The sequence below is a fragment of the Protomyctophum bolini genome (assembly GCF_963924005.1).
Source record: "Protomyctophum bolini genome assembly, chromosome: 22".
Lineage (NCBI taxonomy): Eukaryota > Metazoa > Chordata > Actinopteri > Myctophiformes > Myctophidae > Protomyctophum > Protomyctophum bolini.
In genome coordinates, this window is record NC_137883.1 from 33989365 (window position 1) to 34017253 (window position 27889).

General features: G+C 43.6%; 2 protein-coding genes across 5 annotated transcripts in view; both read left to right on the top strand.

Moving 5' to 3' along the window:
• The first annotated feature begins 161 nt into the window (after positions 1 to 161).
• Positions 162 to 19267, top strand: vsig10 (V-set and immunoglobulin domain containing 10). Of its 4 annotated transcripts, none has more exons than XM_080755875.1 (11): positions 162 to 169; positions 634 to 676; positions 2039 to 2389; positions 3166 to 3492; positions 5117 to 5419; positions 8785 to 8909; positions 9940 to 10105; positions 12039 to 12170; positions 13838 to 13981; positions 18827 to 19172; positions 19213 to 19267. In XM_080755875.1, the coding sequence occupies exons 1-10, from the start codon at positions 164 to 166 to the stop codon at positions 18958 to 18960; spliced, it is 1731 nt and encodes a 576-aa protein (XP_080612001.1). In that variant the 5' UTR covers positions 162 to 163; the 3' UTR covers positions 18961 to 19172; positions 19213 to 19267. The 4 variants fall into 4 exon arrangements, with proteins under 4 accessions (XP_080612001.1, XP_080612000.1, XP_080611999.1 ...); XM_080755874.1 differs by lacking the exon at positions 162 to 169 and adding an exon at positions 13398 to 13410 and having other exon boundaries at positions 347 to 676; positions 12039 to 12152; positions 13833 to 13981; XM_080755876.1 differs by lacking the exon at positions 162 to 169 and adding an exon at positions 348 to 435.
• A 2903-nt stretch (positions 19268 to 22170) lies between these two features.
• Positions 22171 to 27889, top strand: part of wsb2 (WD repeat and SOCS box containing 2) — a 35368-nt gene continuing 29649 nt past the window's right edge. Inside the window, exons 1-3 of the mRNA XM_080756061.1 lie at positions 22171 to 22523; positions 26070 to 26241; positions 27272 to 27483. Of these exons, the coding sequence (XP_080612187.1) occupies positions 22472 to 22523; positions 26070 to 26241; positions 27272 to 27483 (436 nt within the window). The 5' untranslated portion in view covers positions 22171 to 22471. The remainder of the gene's footprint in view (positions 22524 to 26069; positions 26242 to 27271; positions 27484 to 27889) is intronic.

The following is a 27889-nucleotide window of genomic DNA, read 5'->3' on the forward strand; positions in this document are numbered from 1 at the left end:
TTTGTTGTGTGCGTGCGTGCGTGTGTACGACATGTTTGCAGAAAGTCCTACTGTTACTGTACCTTAGAGTACTGTAAGTACTGTACCTTTAACAAGGTGGACTCAGGGTGTGGTTTATCATCTCTAGAGTTTCCGGATGAACTACGTGCTGCTTTCGTAAACAATGCAGGTGTGTGTGTGCGTGTGTGTGTGTGTGTGTGTGTGTGTGTGTGTGTGTGTGTGTGTGTGTGTGTGTGTGTGTGTGTGTGTGTGTGTGTGTGTGCGTGTGTGCGTGCGTGCGTGCGTGCGTGCGTGTGTGTGTGTGTGTCTATAGGTGTGTGTGAGAAATCTGGTAGCCTACTATGCAATGGGAGAGAAGATGACTATTAAGTTAACCAGCAGCTATCGGTCGAATTCGTGTGGATATAACCTAGTTTTCTTGTAACTTTAAAAGGTGTATTATTACAACAATGGGCTAACTATTATCTTAAGTGTCTAAATGTGTGGAGTTCATCTGTGGATCAAGTGTTATTATCACGGCCAGACTAGTCGGACTGGTTTGGGGAAACGCAGCCTTTTGTTCATGTTGTTGTTGTTGTTAGCGTTGTGAGACTGACAGTCTGTGTTGTTGGTCATTATATTTTGATCATGAAGGTTGTCATGATCGCTGTGTTTCTACAGCTGCTGCGGGCGGCAGGTGAGTGCAGACAGACAGTGCGCTTATAAGTTATATTATAGACAAACAGACCGTCGGTCTGTCCAAAAATAACTAATCTATTAGTGTATATTTGTATCATGTCTCTAAATGTTATGATGAATTGAACAATGGTGGACCGACCCTCCTGTAAACAAGTGTATAGTGCTTTATATTATATATTGGGTCGTCCACTCACAGTTAATAACAGTTCTTTGTATTGAGTTGTGCTTGAAATGTACTGTAATTCTGCAAATTGTTAATACATAGTTAAATACTTCAATCAATCAATTTACAGAGTTGTTACAGAGTTATTTTTGACAATGTAAACAAACAAAAAAAAATCCCTTTCTCACTTTAAAAAGGACTATATTCTATAAACCGTCCGTCCCTTCTTAGCTAAACATTTGCTTATATCTGCAGTGATACTAACCTATAACTATAGCCTTGTGTTTTCATTATGATGAATTGAAAATGGTGGGCCCTCTTGTAAACAATGCTTTATGGTGTCGTCCACTCACAGTTCACAGTTTTTTGTATTGAGTTGTGCTTGAAATGTAGCTACTGTAATCTGTTATACTTCAATCAATCAATCAAATTATGCGTTTTTAAATTGTATTAATTTATTTAAGTTGCGTGTTGGGGGTGCGACTGCTGGGGTTCTGTAGTGTAGGCTATATGTCATTGTGTCTTATTAGTATTCATGTATGCAATGTTTGTCAATGTTTTTACTCTGCACTGCAGATTTTCTTCAACATGTACAGTAGACCAGTGGTTCCCAAACTTTTTCACGTCAAGGACACTAATTAGCCCACAGGGGCCCTCCATTTGAAGAGATATACCAGGGACCCCCATAAGAGAAGATTTTTTTTTACGGCTCTATAGCAGTGATTCTCAACCTGTTTAATTTCAAGGACCCCCAGTTTGACCTGAATGAGTCTACGGACCCCCCCATTCAATGGCATTTCTATATCTGGGACGGTCCCCAATTTATATTGTAAAATCACTGTTCGTTTAACTCTGAAAGTGTTGGTTAACACTCTCAGTTACAGACCCATAGGGGTCCATTTGGTTACTAACTATCATTTAGCTGGGGACCCCCTGGAACTTCCTCAAGGACCCCTGGGGGTCCCCGGACACCACTTTGGGAACCACTGCAGTAGAGTCTGTTTTTAAATTATAATTATTGTTGTTAGTATTTATATACAGACTAATACTAATAATGAATTGCATTTTTAGTGCTCAAAGCGCTTTACAATGGTTCATTCATCCATACATTGGGAGGTGAAGCGGGAGGTTTGTACTACTACTGTACAAACATGCTGAATAATGATTTAAAACAAGGTGATATTGTGCTCTCTACAGTCTCAGGTCAAAGCTCCAACAGAACCGTCTATGGAGGTCTGGGAGAAGACCTTCTGCTTCGGTGTTCCGACGGCGATGGATCGCCGGTCTACACCACGATGCGATGGACCAAAGACGGACGAGAACTCCCGAAAATAGATGACGGCTCTGCTGCGACCGCTGCCCCCGAGCCCTCACCGCCGCCACCCGGACCCCACCGCCACCACCGCCACCACCACACCACAGATATGGACAACGGCACGCTAACCCTCCACGGGCTCAGCGTGGCTGACGAGGGCACGTACCTCTGCAACGCATCGCTCGACAACCGCACTGCCACCGCGCAAACACCGGTCCACGTTCGAGTAGTCAGTGAGTATTTATAGGCTGTTTTTGGCCACAGGATGTTTTCTTTTGTACGCTGTCCCCCACAAGCTTACAGGGATATGATATGATGGGTGTCTTTTTTTGTGGTGTACCAACATGACCAGTAAATGCCGGGCACCACTGCGAGTTTCTGCAGAAACTGGTTCTTCGGGATTAACATAACTGGCGTGTGGCTCATGCATAGCGACATAGAGATAGATAAGCCTTCATTGATCCCAGGGTGGTGAGTTCAGCGGGCGTCGCAGCATACTGTATGACTGTAGCGACAGGTATGATGTCACAGAATACTATATGACTGTAGCTACAGGTATGATGTCACAGAATACTGTATGACTGTAGCTACAGGTATGAGTAGAGAGATGAGCTGGAGCTGGAGCTGATTACATTTTCACATTTTTCAGGAACTTTTCAGGAAAAGAAAGCCTACGTTTTTCAGAAAACTGTTAATTTTAGAATCGGCCTCAGGACAACTTGGACACTCAGGCATGAAGGAAGCATGAGTTCAAGTCCGTTGCTCTCCCCAGGTTGGCGGAGGGTGTGTAGAGCCCAGGATCACATTAGATAATTGACACAGGGGTGAAAAAATGGGTTACAAAATCGTAGGATAAAAAAATATAAAAAAAAAATAAGAATCGGCCTCAGGTCTAAATGGGTTAAGTAAAGAAAATGTGAGTACTTTTTCCACCACCTGTGTATGTGAAGACCTAACGCGTCGAATCGATACAGTAATAAGTCTTTGCATTATTTAATTTCTTTCCCAGGCGGTCCATCGAACATATCGGCATCGATGGGTCCCGCCACGTCCTTGGCCAACGGGACGCTGTTCGTCCAGCGAGGCGCCACCGTGTCCTTCAGCTGCTCGGCCGCCTCGCGGCCCGCTCCCAGCCTGGCGTGGAGCTTCAGGGGAGCCTCGTCCAGCAACGACTCCCTGGCCACGGACAACATGGCCGCCGCGGGGAGGTCCTTCTCCTCGCTGGAGTTCAGGATAGAAGACGTCCAGCCGGAGCACCAGGGGGAGTACCGCTGCACCGCCCGGAACAGCCTCTCGGGGACGAACGCCTCCTGGAGCGCCCAGCTGCTGGTCTACTGTAGGTGTTTTTTAAATTTGATTTATTTTATATATTCATGATACAATTCATAGAAGAGCAGCACAGAATTATCAGGATTGCACAAAATGTCTAGCTAAACGAGCTAAACCGAGCGAGTTGCCGTGGCGAACGAACGTTGCGAAGTTCGATTGAGGTCAAAACCGTAGTAGTGTAATATGTACGGATTTGGGGTTTTCTAGTAGTGTATGTAAGTAGGCTAACAATAGAGATTTAAAGAATTTGAACTTTGAACTTTGCTTTCATGACGTAACACACACACAAGCACAAGCAGAACAATTGCATACAGGTTTGTTTGTGTAATGTGTGTATGGTCTCCGTTCTGAGAGCAACTTAGTGAAGAGAATCAATGTTATCTTCATCCCCAGGATGGGGCTGTGGACACTTTAATCTGATATGATGGATTGACTTCCTAAATTATTTTTTGTATTCTTCTTTTGTCTGCCATCTAGCCCCCCCCCCCCCCGACACACACACACACACACACACACACACACACACACACACACACACACACACACACACACACACACACACACACACACACACACACACACACACACACACACACACACACACACACACACACACACATACTTAGATTCTCCTTCTAATTTTCCTAACATTTGACCAAACCGTGGGTCAGATGGTCAAGCAATGCCGTATCGTGTTTCATCAATTGACATCAAACAGGCAGGTCACAGTTTGAACTCCTGTCCATTTGTGTCCAAACCTATTCATGTTTGTTCCTTCAGAAATGAATGCCTTAATTAGTACTAGTACGGTAGTTAGTTCATACTAAAGTAGCTGAAAAACCCAAATCTACATGCTTACAATTAGTTCAGTCGGGTTGTGAGTAGAAACATTTCACAAACCTTTGCCCAATAACAATGTACCCACGCTTAGGAATGCCAGATTGAAAGTATAGTCTGTCTGTCTGGCTTTTATAAATATTTAACCAATGAAAAGTATTAACACAAAGCTTTTGACTCAATGATAACTGCATTGAAACCAGTTGGAAGGAACACAGGTTCTTTGTTCCATCCAACAGGTTTTGGACATATCACGTTTCGCCCAGACAGCAACAATATGCTTCACGCCAAGTGGTTCTCTAAGTGGGTTCCAGGGGGTCCCCACGGGTCCTTGAGGGCGCTCCAGGGGGTCCCCATTTAGACCTGAGGCCCATTCTACAAAATGTCTTCTAAATCATGACAGGTTTCTGAAAAACCCCATGTTTCTATATCAGTGGTTCTCAAACTATTTCATGTCAAGGAGCCCCAGAATTATCTGTATTTGGCCGCCGACCCCCATCTGAAAATATATTGTTCCAGAGACCCTCCCAGAGGCAAAGATTTGAGCTATTCAATAGCTATAGTAGTAACAAAATGTTTTTAAAGGGGTTCCCGTTCTGAATGGGTTATTCTACGGCTGTTCGAAAATAGCTGATCTACAACATTCTTTGAAATGAATGAAAATGTTTGATAACTAAACCACCACTGCTTTTTTTCCATCATGAAAATCACTCAAAACAATCAAAACAAATGCCCCTATATACCCCTCAGATACCCCAGAAACCCTAACTCAAATGCCCCTATTACCCCCCCAGATGCCCCAGAAAGGCACCCCTTGTGCGTGTGGAAGCTGGAAGAGGACCCGGCCCTCGTCCACTTCACCTGCAGCTGGCTGGGGGCGTACCCGGCGCCCACGCTGCGCTGGGGGGAGAACCACCGGGACCAGTCCGGCCGCCGCGGGCCGGGCCTGGACGGCCATCTCTACGTCTCGGAGCAGAATGCCAGCGTGGCGCTGGTGCTCAACAGAACCGAGCTGTTCGACGGGATGGCGCTGAAGTGCGAGGCGGAACACCCGGCGCTCAACCCGGAGCACCAGAACAGCTGTGGGTTTGTCCTCGGTAAGCATGATGGACCTAGAAGATGCTTTAGAATTTTTAGAATATAAGTATAAGTTGAGTATAAGTTGAATCAAATCGTGACCCCAATAATTAAAAGAAAGCTAAAAAAATAATTAAAAGCTAAAAAAAAAATATTAAAACACAAAGATTCACAGCCCTGAAAAAGCTATAAAAAATATATTAAAACACAAAGATTCACAGCCCTAGTTGTCATGCCTTCAGAAACATGTCCCGTGACCAGTACAGAACGAAGATGTGTTGAATGATTCATGTACTTTCCGCTGACCACCTGAGACCACCTGAGACCACCTGAGACTTCCACTGAGTCTCTTTGACCCCTTTTCCAGCACACTGTCGTGTCGTGTAATATTATGGGCTATAGCCCATGGTCCAAAATGATGAGAAACGAGGCTAACATTTTTTTTCAAAATTTCAAAAAACATGGGCTATAACCCATCGTTTTTTTCATTTTTTCATTTTTTTCAAATCCTCAAAAACGATGAAAAACGGCGTGCCATAGTATGCCGTACGATATGGGCTATAGCCCACGGTCCAAAATGATGAGAAACGAGGCTAACTTTTTTTTTCAAAATTTCAAAAAACATGGGCTATAACCCATCGTTTTTTTCATTTTTTCATTTTTTTCAAATCCTCAAAAACGATGAAAAACGGCGTTACATAGTATGCCGTACGATATGGGCTATAGCCCACGGTCCAAAATGATGAGAAACGAGGCTAACTTTTTTTTTCAAAATTTCAAAAAACATGGGCTATAACCCATCGTTTTTTTCATTTTTTCATTTTTTTCAAATCCTCAAAAACGATGAAAAACGGCGTGCCATAGTATGCCGTACGATATGGGCTATAGCCCACGGTCCAAAATGATGAGAAACGAGGCTAACTTTTTTTTTCAAAATTTCAAAAAACATGGGCTATAACCCATCGTTTTTTTCATTTTTTCATTTTTTTCAAATCCTCAAAAACGATGAAAAACGGCGTGCCATAGTATGCCGTACGATATGGGCTATAGCCCACGGTCCAAAATGATGAGAAACGAGGCTAACTTTTTTTTTCAAAATTTCAAAAAACATGGGCTATAACCCATCGTTTTTTTCATTTTTTTCATTTTTTTCAAATCCTCAAAAATGATGAAAAACGGCGTGCCATAGTATGCCGTACGATATGGGCTATAGCCCACGGTCCAAAATGATGAGAAACGAGGCTAACTTTTTTTTTCAAAATTTCAAAAAACATGGGCTATAACCCATCGTTTTTTTCATTTTTTCATTTTTTTCAAATCTTCAAAAATGATGAAAAACGGCGTGCCATAGTATGCCGTACGATATGGGCTATAGCCCACGGTCCAAAATGATGAGAAACGGCGTGCCATAGTATGCCGTACGATAGCGAAAACAGCAGATCTACAGACTCACAATGTGCGATGCATTGTGAACTTGTAGATAGATCGGCTATATTCACTATCTTTGCGTGACACCGTTGTACAACAACGTCTAAAAGTGGTTAATCGTACTATTTGATTCAGTTGATTTATAAAAGATCACCTTTTTTGGCATTGATTTGTTAACATGCATCTTGATTATTCTATTAAACCGTATAATCAACATGTCACACAATTGCTAACATGTCACACAATTGCTAAGAACATATTTGATTATAGTTGCAGTCCTAATTGAGTGATTAGTTAAACTGTTGATATGTTTTGCAAATGAGGATTCTATGAGGCGTACAGGTTTCATGTAATCCGTATCCGAACAAAAAACGGCAGCCAATGTCATTGATTTATCTCCTGTCAAGAGGCTTCCACTGTGTGTTTGTTACTGTATGGAAGGCCTACTGTAACTGGAGGCTTTGATCAGGGTCCGCTCTAACCCATAGTTACATCAAGCTGTGTACACAACCGGCCGGAGTTGATGGCGGTATTGTAGCGCCAGTGTACACGGAAAAGGTTGGCCATTGGACACACATTTGGTCCCACGCCAAAACAAGTCAACGTTTTTGGCTTGATGGGAGCGTTTGGAGTGAGTGAGTCATTCAGTGCTGTGGGTTTTAACGTCACAAGACATGGTTATGAAGGAGAGGAGCTATATCTGCTTTTTTCCTCACTATCTGTTGTCTTGTGATTCTCCCAACATGTCTAGTCTAGTGATACAAGTTGTCTAGTGATACAAGTCCAACATGTATCACCTCGCTCTGCAAAAATAAACAACGACATTCCCCAAATGATCACACAGTAACTCCTAATGAAAGCAATGGCTTTCTTAACGTTATAAAACAATCGTGTGCGTTGTCTCTCTCTCCTGACGGAAGGAGGTAATTGCAACGCTGTCCGAAGAAGAACTACAATAAAGATTGTGGCAATCTGTAGTTCTCCAATATGGCATGCCGTCCTATTCCTGATTCTTCAAAGGAAGTGTAGGTGTAGTGTCTGTAGGCGCATTTGGTTATATTGTATTAACCTGGGCGGGAACCCCTTTTGGTGTTTTAAGCATTATGTTATACTTTAGCTATTGGTGTTTTAAGCATTATGTTATACTTTAGCTATTGAAAAATAGCAGATCTACAAGCTCATAGTGCGGCACCGAGTGCCGCGCTACGAGCTTGTAGATCTGCTATTTTTGAAAAATCGTGAAAATGTGGCACAAATCTTTGAATATATATTCTTTCACAGTGAACGTTTTAAACTCAAATCTTTGCTTCTGGGGGTCCCTGGAACAACACATTCAGATGGGGGTCCCTGGAACAACATATTCAGATGGGGGTCCCTGGAACAACATATTCAGATGGGGGGGTCCCTGGAACAACACATTCAGATGGGGGTCCCTGGAACAACATATTCAGATGGGGGTCCCTGGAACAACACATTCAGATGGGGGGTCCCTGGAACAACACATTCAGATGGGGGTCCCTGGAACAACATATTCAGATGGGGGTCCCTGGAACAACATATTCAGATGGGGGTCCCTGGAACAACACATTCAGATGGGGGGTCCCTGGAACAACATATTCAGATGGGGGGTCCCTGGAACAACATATTCAGATGGGGGTCCCTGGAACAACATATTCAGATGGGGGTCGGCGGCCAATTACAGATAATCCCTGAGGCTCCTTGACATGAAACAGTTTGAGAATCACTGAAATAGAAACATAAGGTTTTTCATAAAACTGTCATGTTTTAGAAGACATTAGTAGAATCTCGTGTCAGGTCTAAATGGGTTGAAATACATTCTCTCTCTAAGACAATGGTTTATTCATTCAAATGAGTCCCAGGCTGTACCTGTCCTGTACAGAGGAAAGCAATGATTTGTGCAAAGACTGAACGCAGGCCGATGTGTGTTCCCTCCCAGAGCCCCCGTTCCCCGAAGGACAGCCGATGGTCACGGCGCTGGAGGGAACCAACAAGACCCTCACCTGCACCGAGGAGCACTCGCGCCCCCCTGCCAACATCACCTGGTTTAAGACCGCCCGACAGGTAAGACCCTCACCTGCACCGAGCAACACTCGCGCCCCCCTGCCAACATCACCTGGTTTAAGACCGCCCGACAGGTAAGACCCTCACCTGCACCGAGCAACACTCGCGCCCCCCTGCCAACATCACCTGGTTTAAGACCGCCCGACAGGTAAGACCCTCACCTGCACCGAGGAACAGTCGCGCCCCCCTGCCAACATCACCTGGTTGAAGACCGCCCGGCAGGTATAGGGCTGTCGCCATCATCATCACATTTATGTTTGCCTTTTTAGGCTTTGGAAAATGATATATGATATATGATATAGTACTTTATTGTCAGTTCACAGTACTGAAATCTGTCTTGCCACCCAGCAGCCACGTATGCAGAACACATATACACACATTTGACATATACACAAAGAACAAGACAATTTACATACCGGTACATAAAGACATGAAGACAAGAGCAATATCCACCGCTTAGATTACCCTCCTGATTAAGCCTCAAAGTCGACTGGTGGACAAAGGACCTCTTTAGTCTGACCTTATTGTATGCTGGTATACACCATATCTCCTTCCTGAAGGCAGCAGCCTACAGTATATTCTCCATACAACACATGCTTAGTATTAGAGGTGATATTCCTCGCTAACCTTAGGATGCTGTTATCATACGTGGATGTATAAAGTTCTATAAAGTGGTTGTCCAACAATCTCTGAACAAATGTTCAGTTGTTGTGACTTTAGGGCTGCATACTGTAGGCTACTATGGCCAAAACAGGTAATTTATTTAATAATTGTATACTTAAAATAATAGCGAATAGCAAAAAGGTTTAAAAATTTGCTGAAATAGCTAATAGAAAAAAAGTTTCAAAAATAGTTAATGGCTAAAATAGACGAAATGGCAAATAGAAAAATGGTTTCAAATATCTAATGGCAAAAAATACGATAATAAATGTCTACAATAATTTCAGCTATTCATTTTCCAACACATCACACTTATGAATGATAATGCCACAAATAATAACCCACGATTTATCCGAAAACAATCAATCAGGAAGCCATCGTTCCCGGGTCCAAGTACATCCTTGGAGGGTCCGTGGAGGGTCCCGCCCTCACGCTGACCATCGTCAACGTCACCAAGGAAGACGAGGGTCTCTACTTCTGCCGCAGCGAAAACCCACTGGCGGTCCGCGAGCTGGAGGTCTACCTGACCGTTAAGAGTGAGTTACTAACTAACCCTAACCCTAACCCTAACTGTCCGCGAGCTGGAGGTCTACCTGACCGTTAAGAGTGAGTTACTGTACTTGGGTTGTGTGTTGCATCAGTGTTGTCTTACTAACCACCGTTTCGGTGGTCACCTCTTCACCTAAAACTGGACTATGGATAGGCCTTTAGTCTTACAATTGGGAAGCCGTTCAGACTGCAGGGATTAGGATTAGGCATTTACAGGCTACGTTTAGAGGTTGGTGTTGGAATTATGTCTGATTTATATTTAGAATACTTGCACAACTGTGTCATGCACTGAAAAAGGCTTTAGGGCTAGTGTTTAATTAATAAGTGCGCGAAACAAATGTGAAGTAGTATAGAGTGATACAACGTGTGTGGGTGAGGCTGTTGCCTTGGATGGAAAGCTCTCAGACATGGGGCTCCATTTTCGTCACCGCTAAACTTGTTTTGTCTTTTTTACTATTTTGCTAACTATTTTTGAATAGTTAAAATGGCCAGTCTACAAGCTCACAACGTGTCAAAGTAGATTAGCTAGTTGAACTATTCAAAAATGTTTTTCAAAATAGTAAAAAAAAAAAAAGGCAAAAAAGTTTAGGGATAATTAGGGGTTTAGTGGTGACGAAAATGGAGCCCATGGTCTCTGACACACAATTGCAAACACCCCCCAAAATACCACTTCTACCCTCTTTTACAAAGAGTAGGTGTTTTGTGTTTGCAGAGCAGTCGAGTCAATTTACTGAACTATTACTCAGTGGATTAACACCGGCATTCAATCAGTCATTTTGCAACAGCAACAGAACATGCTCTGTTATGTTGGTCTTGTTCAGATTAGAGACACGTTGACACAGACAGTAGAAGCATAGTTCATCAGCAGGTTTGGAATGTTTCAAAGTAACATCATTGATTCTTTTCCGGAGCTGCTCATAGAAGGGTCAGTGATTGACATAAGGCTCTAGCTGGCCATAGTTCGGCCTGGCCATTATTTTGCCGACATTAGTATTGGCAGATGGTTTTTAACCCATTCTGACCTGAGATCAGATTCATACGAGGTTTCCACCGGACACACACGGGTCTGATGAACCCATTCTGACCTGAGATCAGATTCTAAAAAATGTCAGTCGTTCTTCGATTTTTCAAAAAATAGCAGACCTACAAGCTCGTAGCGCGCCACTCGGTGGCGCGCTATGAGCTTGTAGATCTGCTATTTTTCAATAGGTAAAGCATAACATGATGCTAACACCAAAATGGGTGCCCGTTCAGAATGGGTTAACCACTTTCACCCCGTCGTTCCTGATTTGGGCATGTCATAATAGGACTACAACAATAGAACTACAAGCTTTCAACGTGTGTTGTGAGCTTGTAGATTGGCTATTATGGAACATAATTTCTTTTCATATATTCTTTTTTTTGACACCCCTGTGTCAATTATCTAATGTGATCCTGGGCTCTACACACCCTCCACCAACCTAGTCCCCATATATGGGGCACAAGGGGAGAGCAACGGACTTGAACTCATGCTTCCTTCATGCCTGAGTGTCCAAGTTGCTCCTTTACACCCTGGGAACCCAAGTGGTTCAACGCATGGAATTCAATGGCCCCAAACCACACCGAAGGGTCACCACTATGCAACTCCTAGCAACCGTTTGGACCCAAGGAGTTCCATGGTGACCCTTTGGTGTGGTTAGGGGCTTAGTTAGGACTCCCCAAAATCGCGATAGACATCGGACCCAAAGATATGGCATGGAGCCGGGCTCTAGAATGAGGAGAAACCTAATCACAGGCAACACAAAGCCAGTCAATACAGGACAGGTTGCAGCTCACCCCCCCCTCTCTGGAATGTTGACCAACCTGTCAGCTCTCATTATGTACACAATACACGTGTGCAGTCTGTGCACACACTCATTCATATCTCTGTCTCCTCCACAGCTTCCGCACCGTACTCGGGAGCCATCATCGGAGTCTTCCTGGCGGCGGTGATTGTGGGCGCGGGCGTCATCATCGCCAAGACGCTGTACAACCGACGGGACCGAATTTGCCTGGGTAAGGTCAAAGGTCAGGGTGGCTCGACCCGATCACACCTCCAGTCTAGTGGGAAGTAAACTAAGTGAATTTGCCAGATTATTAATACAAAATATACATTAACCTGCACTTGCGCACTATTTTACAATTGGGCTATTCGAAAATAGCTGATCGCATCGCTTGTGTGTGAGCTTGCAATGTGGGCCAAAGTGCATCGTTATCGACATCAAGATGTCCTCACAGTTCCAAAGTAACAGTACTCAAGAATGACCATTTTACAATCCTATTAGTGGACTGTAATTAGTAATGCATTCATGTGTATTCATCTCTTTGATGTTGCAGCTGTTGCAGCAATTCTGTAGACTTAGATAGCATTTGATACAGACTTATAGCATGTTATGTAGACAGCATAAGTGCATTGTATGTAGTCATAGCACGTCATAGTACATATGTGTAGCATAGTAGTATAGATGTATAGCTTATATGTATAGTTTCATTATAGATATTCCACTGTTACTTTCTTAGCTACGCATGTTTCATGATAAATGTTTTTATGTGATGTATTCCCATGCTTTTTGTTCTTGCTTAATGTAAGTCGCTCTGGATTAAGAGCGTCTGCTAAATGCCTAAATTGTAAATTGTAAATTGTAAAGGTGTGGCTGATTTTACTTTATGTGCTGCCAGGTAGTTAAATATTAACTGATTGGTTATGTTTTGCATTAATAATCTGCAAAGTTAAGTTGTGGAAATTAGTTACTTGCCACTTTATGGTCCTTTTTTCATAATTTCTAGTAAAAACTAGTAAGTAAGTAGCCTTGCCGAGCCATGAGGCCCATAGGGGGCAGGAGCCTATCTCCTGTTTCTGTAGCGTGAGGCAGCTTGATGTACAAGTACACCCCCTGGACATGACGCTAGTATATCGCAGGGACTCACCCCCCAAGCCAACCCTTGATGCCAACCATGAGCCAACCATGAGGCCCATAGGGCAGGAGCCTATCTCCTGTTTCTGTAGCCATGAGGCCCATAGGGGGCAGGAGCCTATCCTCTGTTTCTGTAGCGTGAGGCAGCTTGATGTACACGTACACCCCCTGGACATGACGCTAGTATGTCGCAGGGACTTACCCCCCAATCAATTTCCTACAGTGCTTGTACTAATTCATTTTGTGTATTTTTTTTATTTTGTCATTGTTATGCAAAAAAATGTATTAATCTAAAATTCAACCAGCAACCTTTATTTAACTATTGTTATTCATATTTCCATTGCAGGTAACATCTTTGGGTGAGTTCCTCACATTTAACTAATAATGCAGTACATAATATTTTATGCATGACTCCCATGAAGGACCAAATTACATCATTCATACAATGCAAGTTGTGCTACTGCACCAAGGACCGTTCCTCCTTCTAGCCACCTAGCTCACCTACAGTATTATACAGTATACGATTGAGTGTTCATTTAATTAACTGAGTGTGTACAAATGGAACCATTGCTTGATTGATTGATAAGTATTGCAGTTTGCAGAATTACAGTACATTTCAAGCACAACTCAAAAAACTGTTAACAGTGAGTGGACGACCCAATTAAAGCACTACACACTTGTTTATAAGAGGGTTGCACCTTGTTGGTCTATAACTCAGAGTGTGTACAGTTAAATGACAAACATATATCATGCTAACGGGACCATGTGGTGTTTTCTATAGGCAAGTGGTGGACGACAGGGGAGACGTGCTGAGCCTGGTGGAGTCCGACGAGGACGAGATATTTCACGACACGGTGCCCCGGCTCCCCCCGCTGAGTCTGACCAATGGAAACCACACGACTATGGTCCAGATACACCGCATCCCAACCAGTAAGAACCACGTCCAGAATGCACCACATCGCATCTAGTAAGGCACTATTTTGCGAATAACCCATTCTGACCTGAGATCAGATTCATACGAGGTTTCCACTGGACACACAACTGGTCTGATGAACCCATTCTGACCTGAGATCAGATTCTAAAAATGTCAGTCGCTCTTCGATTTTTCAAAAATAGCAGACCTACAAGCTCGTAGCGCGCCACTCGGTGGCGCGCTGTGAGCTTGTAGATCTGCTATTTTTCAATAGCTAAAGCATAACATAGTGCTTACACCAAAATGGGTGCCCGCCCAGAATGGGATAAATAGGGGAGTCCTGTGACTCGCTCATCCCTTCGGTTTGCGGAAGTCATTTATCTATGGGTCATCTTAACATTGTCTCGTATAAGAATTGTGGTCAAGTCTCTGCGATATTGTCGGGGAGTTGTCTCTGCATCGTTTACGAACGTCAGTCACTCATATTTGATACGGTCTGTTGCAACTTAACCTTCGCGTCACCAGGCTTTCCACCTCGAAGGAAAGCCTGGTCTGTGTGAACCGGTCTGGAGCGGAGGATATCGTTACGTAATTTTGTAGTCATCAGGCAGCAAGAATAATCCGGAACGTCCTTTTCCCTCAAACCGGAAAAATAACAATAAAAGCTCTCGTAGCCTGCAGCTTTTATTGAGAAAAATCGGTTTGAGGGAAAAGGAAGTTCCGGATGATTGATGACTACAAAACAATACTACAACATGACGTAGCGATATCATCCTGTCGACTACAAAACAATACTACAACATGACGTAACGATATCATCCTGATGACTACAAAACAATACTACAACATGACGTAACGATATCATCCTGATGACTACAAAACAATACTACAACATGACGTAACGATATCATCCTGTCGACTACAAAACAATACTACAACATGATGTAACGATATCATCCTGATGACTACAAAACAATACTACAACATGACGTAACGATATCATCCTGTCGACTACAAAACAATACTACAACATGACGTAGCGATATCATCCTGATGACTACAAAACAATACTACAACATGACGTAACGATATCATCCTGTCGACTACAAAACAATACTACAACATGACGTAGCGATATCATCCTGATGACTACAAAACAATACTACAACATGACGTAACGATATCATCCTGATGACTACAAAACAATACTACAACATGACGTAACGATATCATCCTGTCGACTACAAAACAATACTACAACATGACGTAGCGATATCATCCTGATGACTACAAAACAATACTACAACATGACGTAACGATATCATCCTGATGACTACAAAAAAATACTACAACATGACGTAACGATATCATCCTGTCGACTACAAAACAATACTACAACATGACGTAACGATATAATCCTGTCGACTACAAAACAATACTACAACATGACGTAGCGATATCATCCTGATGACTACAAAACAATACTACAACATGACGTAACGATATCATCCTGATGACTACAAAACAATACTACAACATGACGTAACGATATAATCCTGTCGACTACAAAACAATACTACAACATGACGTAGCGATATCATCCTGATGACTACAAAACAATACTACAACATGACGTAACGATATAATCCTGATGACTACAAAACAATACTACCAGCCAAAACCCAATATTTTGCAGACAAAATCACTGCCGGTGCCGGGAACACCCGGGCTCTGTTTTCGGTGGTTAACAACTCCCTCCGCCCCCCTGATTCCCTCCCCCCACACTTCTACTCCACTGACCACTGCAACGCCATAATGTCATTCTTCAACGCCAAAATATCCACCATTCACCATCAACTAGCCCCCCTCACGTCCGGTTGTCCTCCTCCCTCTGTTTCTAATCCCCCAGTCTCTGCACCTCTCTCCTGTTTCCAACTCCCCTCTCCCTCAGACCTATCCAAACTCATCCGGACTTCCAAACCTACGACCTGCCAACTTGACCCCCTGCCATCCCCCCTCGTTATAGCCTCCCTTCCCTCTTTACTCCCTCTGATAACAGCCATCATACACTCCTCTCTCACATCTGGTTCCATCCCATCTCCACTGAAAACTGCCTCTGTTACACCCTTATTAAAGAAACCTGGTTTAGACCCCAACAACTTCAGTAATCTCCGCCCCATCTCCAACTTACCTTTTTTAGCAAAAATCCTGGAAAAGGTTGTTGCAACTCAGCTACAGGCCCACCTCTCCAACAACAACCTATATGAACAATTTCAGTCCGGTTTCCGCCCCCACCACAGTACAGAAACAGCCCTAATAAAAATCACCAATGACCTCCTGTTAGCAGCCGACTCTGGACAGTTATCCATTCTCATCCTTCTCGACATGACTGCAGCCTTTGACACCATCTCACACTCCATCCTCCTCGACCGTCTAGCCTCCATTGGCATATCTGACACACCCCTACACTGGTTCCACTCCTATCTCTCCGACCGCACTCAGTTCATTCAGCTAAAATCTTTCATATCCCACTCCTCTCCCCTCTCCTCTGGTGTTCCCCAGGGCTCTGTCCTTGGCCCCATATTATTTATAATATACCTCCTCCCACTTGGCTCAATATTCCGCAAACACAACGTCAATTTCCACTGTTACGCGGACGACACCCAGCTCTATGTCTCCTCCACACCTACCTCCACCCTCCCACCACCCTCCCTCTGTGCCTGTCTTCATGAAATTAAAGACTGGTTCACCTCATCCCTCCTCAAACTAAATGGCAATAAAACCGAGTTAACCCTCATTGGCACTAAATCCTCACTCACCAAGCAGCCCAGTTTTACACTCACCATAGATAACTCCTCGGTTTCCCCCTCCCCCCAGGTCAAGAGTCTGGGTGTCGTCCTCGACAGCACCCTATCTTTCCATACCCACATCAATAACACCATCCGGTCCGCCTACTTTCACCTCCGCAACATCAACCGCCTCCGCCCTTCACTCACCCCCAACAACACTGCCATCCTAGTCCTTTCTCTGGTCACCTCCCGCCTCGATTACTGCAACTCCCTTCTCTTCGGTCTCCCCCACAAACTCCTCCATAAAATCCAACTGGTCCAGAACGCTGCAGCCCGCATCATCACCAAAACCCCTGCCATCTCCCACATCACCCCCGTTCTTCACCAACTCCACTGGCTACCCATCAAATCCCGCATAGATTACAAGATCCTCCTCAACACATTCAATGCCATCCATAACCTCTCCCCCCCATACCTGTCTGATCTCATCCATATCAACACTCCCAGCCGGTCACTTAGGTCTGCCTCCTCCACCAACCTCACTGTTCCCCCAGCTCGTTTGTCCACCATGGGGGGTAGAGCTTTCAGCCGCTCTGCCCCTCGCCTTTGGAACAGCCTTCCCCCCGACATTCGAAACATGGACTCACTCCCCACCTTCAAATCCCACCTCAAAACTCACCTTTTCAGACAAGCCTACTCCCACCTTGAGTAGAAGTCTGCTGCAGGCCTTTGTGTGTATTTTAAACTTGTTTTATTGTACTGTATTTCTTTTCTGTTTTGTTAGGCGACCTTGAGTGACCTGAAAGGCGCCATATAAATAAAATGTATTATTATTATTATTACAACATGACGTAACCATATCATCCTGATGACTACAAAACAATACTACAACATGACGTAACGATATCATCCTGATGACTACAAAACAATACTACAACATGACGTAACGATATCATCCTGTCGACTACAAAACAATACTACAACATGACGTAGCGATATCATCCTGATGACTACAAAACAATACTACAACATGACGTAACGATATCATCCTGATGACTACAAAACAATACTACAACATGACGTAGCGATATCATCCTGATGACTACAAAACAATGACTACAACATGATGTAACGATATCATCCTGATGACTACAAAACAATACTACAACATGACGTAGCGATATCATCCTGTCGACTACAAAACAATACTACAACATGACGTAGCGATATCATCCTGATGACTACAAAACAATACTACAACATGACGTAACGATATCATCCTGATGACTACAAAACAATACTACAACATGACGTAACGATATCATCCTGATGACTACAAAACAATACTACAACATGACGTAGCGATATCATCCTGATGACTACAAAACAATACTACAACATGACGTAGCGATATAATCCTGTCGACTACAAAACAATACTACAACATGACGTAACGATATCATCCTGATGACTACAAAACAATACTACAACATGACGTAGCGATATCATCCTGATGACTACAAAACAATACTACAACATGACGTAGCGATATCATCCTGATGACTACAAAACAATACTACAACATGACGTAGCGATATCATCCTGTCGACTACAAAACAATACTACAACATGACGTAGCGATATCATCCTGATGACTACAAAACAATACTACAACATGACGTAGCGATATCATCCTGATGACTGCAAAACAATACTACAACATTTTTCAAACTTAAATTATATGAGGCCCCATAGGCGATCTAAGATCCCCTATGGGGATTATAATACACAAACCCATGGAATAGCGCCCTCTAGCGATATTGACATCAGACTTTGGTGCTCTATATCCCTTACTACTTAGTTTTATTTTTTTCAGAACATTTCTAACAAAAATTAAAGAATTTCATGCATTTATTTCAAAGAAAATTGGCTGCAAAATTGGCTATTGTAAATCGAAAATAGATCTTAATTGGTTAATAATGTACAAATTGATCTTTGAGTGTCAGGTTTGGGAACGCCTGTTTAAGTATGATTTATTATTGTCCAAAATAAAATATCTCTTGTGTTTTTTAGGTGAAATGGAGGACACAGCGGTTCCTGAGACGAGCCTACAGCGGCGAGAACGAGAAGACACTGCACCGAGGTGGAGTCGGACAGAAGAAGATACCGACTCCACGGAGGAATCAATAGATCTTGTAATATTTTAGCATCGGGTGGAAAACCTTCTTTTAAAGACAAATAACGTTTAATTGCTACGAGACTGTGAACAGGATTGGTGCAGGGAGTTGTTTGTAAAGAATAATAATTTACTGCAAGTCGTCTTCTTTTTTTAAAAGAAAATACGTTTTTTTATAAGTTTATTGCTATGATTGGTAGTGTGTGTGTGTGTGTGTGTGTGTGTGTGTGTGTGTGTGTGTGTGTGTGTGTGTGTGTGTGTGTGTGTGTGTGTGTGTGTGCAGATATTTGAATGTGGTGTTCTAATGTTTAGGACCATAAAAATGACCTGTTTTAAAAATGTTGACATCTATGTGTTGTCTTTTACCAACATCCCATCGTTCAGAGGGCCAAATGTGGGCCGGGTGCGTTAATTAGCTTCTTGTTAACGTTGGTGCAAGAACATACCGGCACTGATGAGAAGTTATAGTGATTCTCAAGGTTTTTCAGTTCAAGGACCCCCAGTTAAAAAAACGCATTATTCTTAACCTAAACCTCAGTAAAACTATGCCTAAACTTAACCCCAGTAAAACTATGCCTAACCCTATACCTAAACTTAACCCCAGTAAAGCTATGCCTAAACCTAACCCTATACCTAAACTTACCCCAGTAAAACTATGCCTAAACCTAACCCTATTCCTAAACTTACCCCAGTAAAACTATGCCTAAACCTAACCCTATTCCTAAACTTACCCCAGTAAAACTATGCCTAAACCTAACCCTATTCCTAAACTTACCCCAGTAAAACTATGCCTAAACCTAACCCTATTCCTAAACTTACCCCAGTAAAACTATGCCTAAACCTAACCCTATTCCTAAACTTACCCCAGTAAAACTATGCCTAAACCTAACCCTATTCCTAAACTTACCCCAGTAAAACTATGCCTAAACCTAACCCTATTCCTAAACTTACCCCAGTAAAACTATGCCTAAACCTAACCCTATACCTAAACTTACCCCAGTAAAACTATGCCTAAACCTAACCCTATTCCTAAACTTACCTCAGTAAAACTATGCCTAACCCTAAACTTATTTCTAACCTTATTCTCAGTAAAACACAATAAAGAATACAAGAATCGCGGCACCGAGCGGCCGGCGTGAGGTTGGCGGAAAGTAATTGAGGGGTGAGATGGTTTAGGGGCGACCGTACCTGATGCCTTCTGGGAGGGACTCAAATTTACACTGTCAAATCCTCAGTGCTTATCCCATTTAGGCCTGACGTCGAAATAAAAAAAGAATCCTGACAGTTTTCTGAATTTAAAAACCTTATGTTTCTGTTTCAGTGGTGCTCAATATTTCATGAAAAGGACCTCAAAAATTATATGTAACATGCCTCCCTCCGCCCCCCATCTGAAAATATGTTGTTCCAGGGACCTCCCCAGAAGCAAAGATGGGTTATTTGACACTTGAGTGTACAGCCACAAAGTGCAGTCAGTGTGGCCGAACAAAATATTAGTCAACAAAAAAACATTGACGTGTTTCCCCAGCTAACGGGTGAGAAACCCAACCCACCCAGGGCAAGAATGTGCAAATAAAATGCACACAGTGCCATTACATGGATGACTAGAGGGCTAGGTGTAAAGTTATACAACCTGCACCTGCAGAGCGTCCTTGTATAGGTGGTGCTGGTGGTCAACGGCAGAGTGAGATGCATCTCACACATAGTCTACATAACTCTTGTTTTCTTTACTATCTCAGCCTGGAACGGCAGCATGCAGGCCGAGGTGTTTGCGTGCACAGACACAGCTAGCAGTTATTGAGTAACCATGCTTGAGGAATTTGGGTTTAGTCATTCACCAGACCTCACTGATCTGTGCCCAGTATAAACTGATCATTTTCAACAGCAAAATAATGATGAAAATGAAGCATAAGTATTATTTCAGGGTAGACAGAGGAACGTAAAATATCTAAAGTCATACTCACAAGTGTCAACTTAAACTGGAATAGCTACTTCAACCCTGGAAATAATGAGCCTGAAGCAACTTAGTATTGGTATAGGCCTACTGTATGCATTTGTTGAAATACAACTAACTGTACAAGAGCAGGTCTCTAGAGCCCATGACCACAGACTACAAACCAATTATTCACACAATGCAACGAAAACGTTGCAATACATTGCAAAGGAACATTTGCATTTTTGCAGATCTGCACTTTTTTTTTCTCTTTCTGTTGCAAGTGGGTGCAAGTTTACAAATCATTGGTGTGGAGAGAGAGAGAGAGAGAGAGAGAGAGAGAGAGAGAGAGAGAGAGAGAGAGAGAGAGAGAGTCACTGGAATTTAGACAGAAAATGCAAAAACGTCCAGAGTGAATGTGACATTAATCTATAAAAGTCAACAGTCCAGGAGGATGATAGGCTATACTGTATGTGATTTATTGATTGAAATATTTATTTTCAACTAGCTTACTATCAGGTAGCAAATAGAATACGTGCTGGTACAAGCATTCGCCTTTGTCCCTCTTTCAATCACACTCCTTAACAGAGTCCTTGCAGAAGGCAGACAGGGTAGGGGTCGAAGGTTATGAGGTGATGTTTATCCTATTTTGCACTTGGTATGTTGGTGTGTGCCTTTGTTGTCTTGTATTGTGTATTGTATTGTTTTGTATTGTATCTGTACTATGCTGCAGGGCGGGTCCTTGGGGTCCAAGACAAATTTCTCCCTTGGGAGACAAAATAAAGAAACCTTAACCTTAACTCAATACAAAGACTGTTAACTGTGAGTGGACGACCCAATAAAGCTTGTTCAAAGAATGATGAATTCCTGTTCTGTTCTTTGGCTATTATAGAAGTGTCTATTTGTATGTCTCTAAATGTTTTGATGAATTGAACAATAAGGTGGACCCTCTTCTCTTGTAAACAAGTGTAATGCTTTATTTGGTCGTCCACTCACAGTTAACAGTCTTGAGTTGTGCTTGAAATGTACAGTAATTCTGCAAACCTGTTAATAAATATTTCAATCAATCAACGATTTAATGTGGAATTGCTTTTAAACCAAATAAACTGACTTCTGCAGTGCTGTGAACGTTCCTCACATTGCAAAAACAGCGACCTCTAGCGTCACACAAAAAACACAAGATTTAAAGGGAGGAGGCACCGCGACGAGCGGCCAATGGGAGCGGGGGAATCCGGATGAATAGGAAATCAGCTGAATATTTTGTTATTGACTCAGACACACACCGACCACAGTACAGTGAACACACACACACACACACACCACAGTTTTTACATTCCGTGCTGGTGGAGGTGGTGACAGATGTGATCAGCAGAGCAACAACAAACAGAAACAGGGGAAATCCGACCAGAAAGATAGACCTGTCTTGTTGAACCTGTCTGTCTCTGTGTGAGGATTTCCTTTTCTTTTTCAATGGACTGTTAAAAGTGGACCGCTGCTGTAGGGAGAATTATTACATACCCAGGAAGTCTCTAGTCAGTCCAGTCCGCCTGCAACGCGACCGAGGATGTGATAATCTTTGGATGTCAACCAACAACATTCCACATTGGCCACAATGTGCTCCTCGGAGCGGAGGAACGTAGCAGGACTGCAAGAAGGGACATCATGTAAGTTATATATTAATTATTGCAAAGATCATGAAAGATGACATTGTGCAAAAATAATAGTACACACACTACACTGTACACACCATCATTCATAAGCTCGGGACCCTCTCGACTGTCTGTCTTTAGTTTAGTGTCTACGTGGCGTCGTAGTTAATTCAGCTTATTTATAATCCATGAGGTTTGCTGCTTCGATCTGTTCTGCTGCATGGCTTCTGGATGTACTAGAAAACATTCAAAGAGCAGACGTTCTGTACTGTACTGTCATCAATCATGATCATGTAGTGGAACAAGATCTATTAAGCGTTCAACGCTTCGCTGATGCGCAGCACAGCGTTCTGGTTGGACGCTTGCATGGATCTCTTTTTGAGCCGAGCGGCTCCCGTGTGTGTGTGTGTGTGTGTGTGTGCGCGCGCGCGCGTGCGTGGCGTGTATGTATACTTGTACGACCCATTGACCCCTAGCAGCACTGATACTGATTGGGATTGCATACAGCCTATGACACACACTCACACACACACACACACACACACACACACACACACACACACACACATTCTCCCTCACACACACACACACACACACACACACACACCCTGTGACACACTCACACACACCCTGTGACACACACAGACACACACCCACCCCCTGTGACACACACACGGTCACACACACACACACACACACACACACACACAAAAAAAAGAGTGGGCACCTGGACACCTGGGCACTAGGGGACATGTGGGCCTCTGGACGAGTGGGAACCTGCATTAAGATTCGAGTCCACCGCAATCTTTTCTTAATTAATTCCCAGATGGTTTTGGTGACCACCTCACTAGCCCCAATATGTTCCCTCAGTCCCTATGCTCATTCTGTGTCCCAGCGTAGGGACTGAGGGAACATATGGGGGCCCCAATACGTCCCTACGCCCTCAGCGTAGGGACTGAGGGAACATATTGGGGCTCCAATATGTTCCCTCAGTCCCTACGCTCATTCTGTGTCTCAGTGTAGGGACTGAGGGAACATATTGGTGCTACAATATGTTCCCTCAGTCCCTACGCGTCCCTACGCCCTCAGCGTAGGGACTGAAGGAACCCTACGCTCATTCTGTAGCTCAGCGTAGGGACTGAAGGAACCCTACGCTCATTCTGTGTCTCAGCGTAGGTACTGAGGGAACCCTACGCTCATTCTGTGTCTCAGCGTAGGTACTGAGGGAACCCTACGCTCATTCTGTGTCTCAGCGTAGGGACTGAGGGAACATATTGGAGCTACCACCTCACCTGCTACTGTAATTACAGCCCTCCGTGCTAACGTGATTACGCCAACAACTGTGCTCGACTCCCAAGGCACCAATCATCTTCTCCAGCACAGCAACACAGCGCTCACATTCAACCTGGATTATAAATCATAATCGGTCCAGGCCAGTTGTTTAACTTGTTTTCAACCCTTTTCATGTGAAAGGCCCATTATTTGGTCCTCATTTGAGCCACGGAACCACCAGTTAACGACACAATAGCCTCAGACCCAAAACGAAGAATACGTTGTTGTCGTCGGATATGATGTCTGTATCGACACATTCTATAATTGTGTAGACGTAATTTATTAAGCAATGCAGATGTTTAACAATAATTTAGTTTCATTTTACGCTCTCAAGAGTTATAGATCTGTAAGGGTCTATTATTTTGGTTATCATTTTTAGCCTGAATGAATGAGTGAAGGACCACTGGTGGTCCCCGGAACCACCGGTTTGAAAACCACTGGTCTCTAGGCTGCCATTCGTATAACATATTGCATTATGTCGGTGTGACTTGTTGTCACCCGGTTTGGGATGCACACACAGATCCGATGCTTGCCGTTATGGTTAGGTATAACTGCACCGAAACGGAAATTCTTGGGCCAAAACCGAATACCGAATATAGGAAACATTTGGCCGAATACCGGAATATCCGAATATGATTCATATTATATATATTTTTTTCCTACCATTGCTGTCATGGCCGTACCTTAAAGCTATACCTGATTTATGGCAAAATAAATGGTTATGGCAACACTTAACTTAAATAATAATCACTATTATGGGTCCATAAACCATGTATTCAGCTCTTTTGAATGCATTAATTTCATACACTATTCGGTGATATATTTTCTGCCTATTCGGGCCGAAACCGAATAGGCTGAAAATTACTAGGTATAAGGGTTGGAACCAGAGGCGTATCTACTGTACAATAAGGCGAGGACAGGCCTGTCCAAATCCATTTCCTGCCTGGCCAAAAATCCATACACAAGACCTGAGAACTATTAGTGGACAGCGGATTGGCCATCGCGCGTATAGAGCGCGACCCTCAATAGAGTGCATACATTGACACGAAAACGCGTATTCAGGGCGGAGTCACCACCCCCCGGGTAAACTGTGATTTGCTCTCGTTCACTGCAATGCAATTTGCGGCATTTCCAAAACAATATTGCGCAGAGTAGCGATTATCAAACTTATTTGCAATGACATACGTTGAAAGATCTGTTGCCCGTGGACAAGGCACGCTACCTCCGCAAGTTAGATATTATCGGCATAGATGTTTGTCCGTATGTGATTAAGGATTGGAAAAAGTTGCATTGGCAGCCATAGAAAATTCTGCCCAGGGTAAATGTCCCGGATGTGACGTTTTGGGGCGTTCCTGTCTTGTTTCGTGTCAATGTATTGCACATGCATGATTTTCCCATCAGGACACCCCCCCCCCCCCCCCCCCCCTCATCTGGAGTGTTGGAGTTTGGAAGCGCTCGTTGGAAATCACTCAACCGTCCTGCCGTACCACCCGTCTCTAAATGTCACATAATGCAGGAGGCAGCAAAATGTTGTGTTATTGAAAACAAGCACTTCCAAACTCTGACAAATAATCAAATGCAGGGCATTCCTTGACAGAAAGTATACTAGCTCATAACGTTTCTATGGTGGATTTTCATGAAACAAAAACTTTGCAGATAGAAAAGAGGATAATTCAAGCTTTTCGTAACACCTGCAATGTTGGTGAGTTTAACATTGTTTAATGCAATCAGACAGGACTTTTCTGTGTGGATGAACGGGCTGTCAAGGCCAGAAAGTAGTTTTTTGACACTCAGTGGGCGTTCCCGCATAACTTCCAGGTACGATGATGTCACGCGCATAACCCTGACAATCACCCATTGGAATGCAAACGCATGTCTTTCAGCCCCGGGGGACGACGACAATTCACACACCTTGCCTGCCCCAAAATGTAACTCCTTCCTGGAAACGCCACTGGTCGGAACTAAAACCAGTATTATCCCCCCTGGCTCTCTCTCTCTCTCTCTCCGTTGAGGCAGCGGTGGCGGAATGGTTTGCGGAGCGGTCTTGATATCGGAAGGTCACTAGTTCGTATCACCGGACCGGCACGTTAAAATGACCACCGCTGAAGTGCCCTTGAGCAAGGCATTGAACCCCTACCATGAAATGTTCTATGAGCAGCGCCTGGCTGTAAACAAGTTCTTGAGCTTAGTCCAGTTACCCTGGGTAAACATAGTACCTTTCCTTTCCAGCGGCCGACCCGTCGGACCTGATCCTGGAGCTGAGGACCAGGCGTCCCCCGGCGCTGGACGGCCGGGCCGGCTGCGAGACGTGGAGCGTGGACTTCTCTCCGGACGGATCCTGGTTCGCCTGGTCCATGGGCCACGGCATGGTGTGGGTCGTGGCCTGGCCGCTGGACGCAGAGTAAGGGGTCAAGGCTTTTGTTTTAAACACGCTCACCACAGTACCACGTGATGTAATAACCTAATCATGACTGTACAACAGGCTGAAATGATGCTGAAATGTACCAAGAGAAAACTATGTTCGGTGAGTCATTCTTTCCCCCCCAAGTTGAGACAACCAGGGAAATAAATGTCAACTAAGGCCACATTTTTGTCAGTTCCCAGCTTTGAATAAATGGATGCCATTGGATATGAGATATACAATGGAGCAAGCTGCTGTAATTATACAATAAGAACAAGATACAGAACATTCATTGCTAAGTAAGTCACCCTTTGCTGAATAAATATAAGTTAAGAAAAGACTAAAAAAGAAAAAACTACAAGTAAAAATACAATTTCAATGAATTGCATGTAATCCTTTTCATTCTAGTCTGCTAATGCTATTTCTCTCTCTCTCTCTCTCCCCCCTCTCTCTCTCTCTCTCTCTCTCTCTCTCTCTCTCTCTCTCTCTCTCTCTCTCTCTCTCTCCCTTGCTTTTAATTAAAAACACTGAAAATCAAATAATGATTGAAAAGAGAAAGCCAGGAAGATCATTTTCATTCATTTCATCACTTTTCATGCTATTACTCTCTCTCTCTGTCCCTCTCTCTCTCTCTCTGTCCCTCTCTCTCCCTCTCCCTCTCTCTCTCTCTCTATCTGTCTCTCTCTCTCTCCCTCGCTTTAAAATAAAAAACACTGTATAAATCTAATATAATGTCTCTCTTTCAGATGTCTCTCTCTGTCCCTCTCTCTCTCTCTCTCTGTCTGTCCCTCTCTCTCTCTCTCTCTCTCTCTCTCTCTCTCTATCTGTCTCTCTCTCTCTCCCTCGCTTTAAAATAAAAAACACTGTATAAATCTAATATAATGTCTCTCTTTCAGATGTCTCTCTCTGTCCCTCTCTCTCTCTCTCTGTCCCTCTCTCTCCCTCTCTCTCTCTCTATCTGTCTCTCTCTCTCTCCCTCGCTTTAAAATAAAAAACACTGTATAAATGTAATATAATGTCTCTCTTCCAGAGACAGCCAGGAGGATGAAAGCGACCGGGAGGACAAGAGCTTCAGCTGTGACCAGGCCGTGTGGGGGCTGGCCTTCGGACCGCGACCCCACAAGACCTCCACGTGTCAGAAGAACCAGAAGTACGTCCCGTCCAAGTCCAAGTCCACCACCACGCTGCTGCTGGCCACCGGCCTGGAGGATGGCGTGATCAAACTGTGGAATGTCTTAACAGGTAAACAGCAGGCGTTATCCCATTCTGACCTGAGATCAGATTCACACGAGGTTTCCACTAGGACACACACTGGTCTGATTAACCCCATTCTGACCTGAGATCAGATTCATACGAGGTTTCCACTGGACACACACACACTGGTCTGATTAACCCATTCTGACCTGAGATCAGATTCTATAAAAATGTCAGTCGCTCTTAGCGCGCCACTCGGTGGCGCGCTAAGAGCGACTATGAGCTTGTAGATCTGCTATTTTTCGATAGCTAAAGCATAACATGATGCTAACACCAAAACGGGTTCCCGTTCAGAATGGGTTAAAATACCTGCTCAGTGGGATACTGTACTACTTCTACTGTACACACACATGAGTGGTTCCGGTGATGTTTATGCTATTCTTCTCTTTGTGAA

What these genes read in the sequence shown, in the direction of transcription:
- vsig10 (XM_080755875.1), top strand. An exon ending in GGTCCACGTTCGAGTAGTCA is followed by an intron (nt 2,390 to 3,165) that starts GTGAGTATTTAT and finishes TTTCTTTCCCAG; the next exon opens with GCGGTCCATCGAACATATCG. An exon ending in GGTTTAAGACCGCCCGACAG is followed by an intron (nt 8,910 to 9,939) that starts GTAAGACCCTCA and finishes ACAATCAATCAG; the next exon opens with GAAGCCATCGTTCCCGGGTC.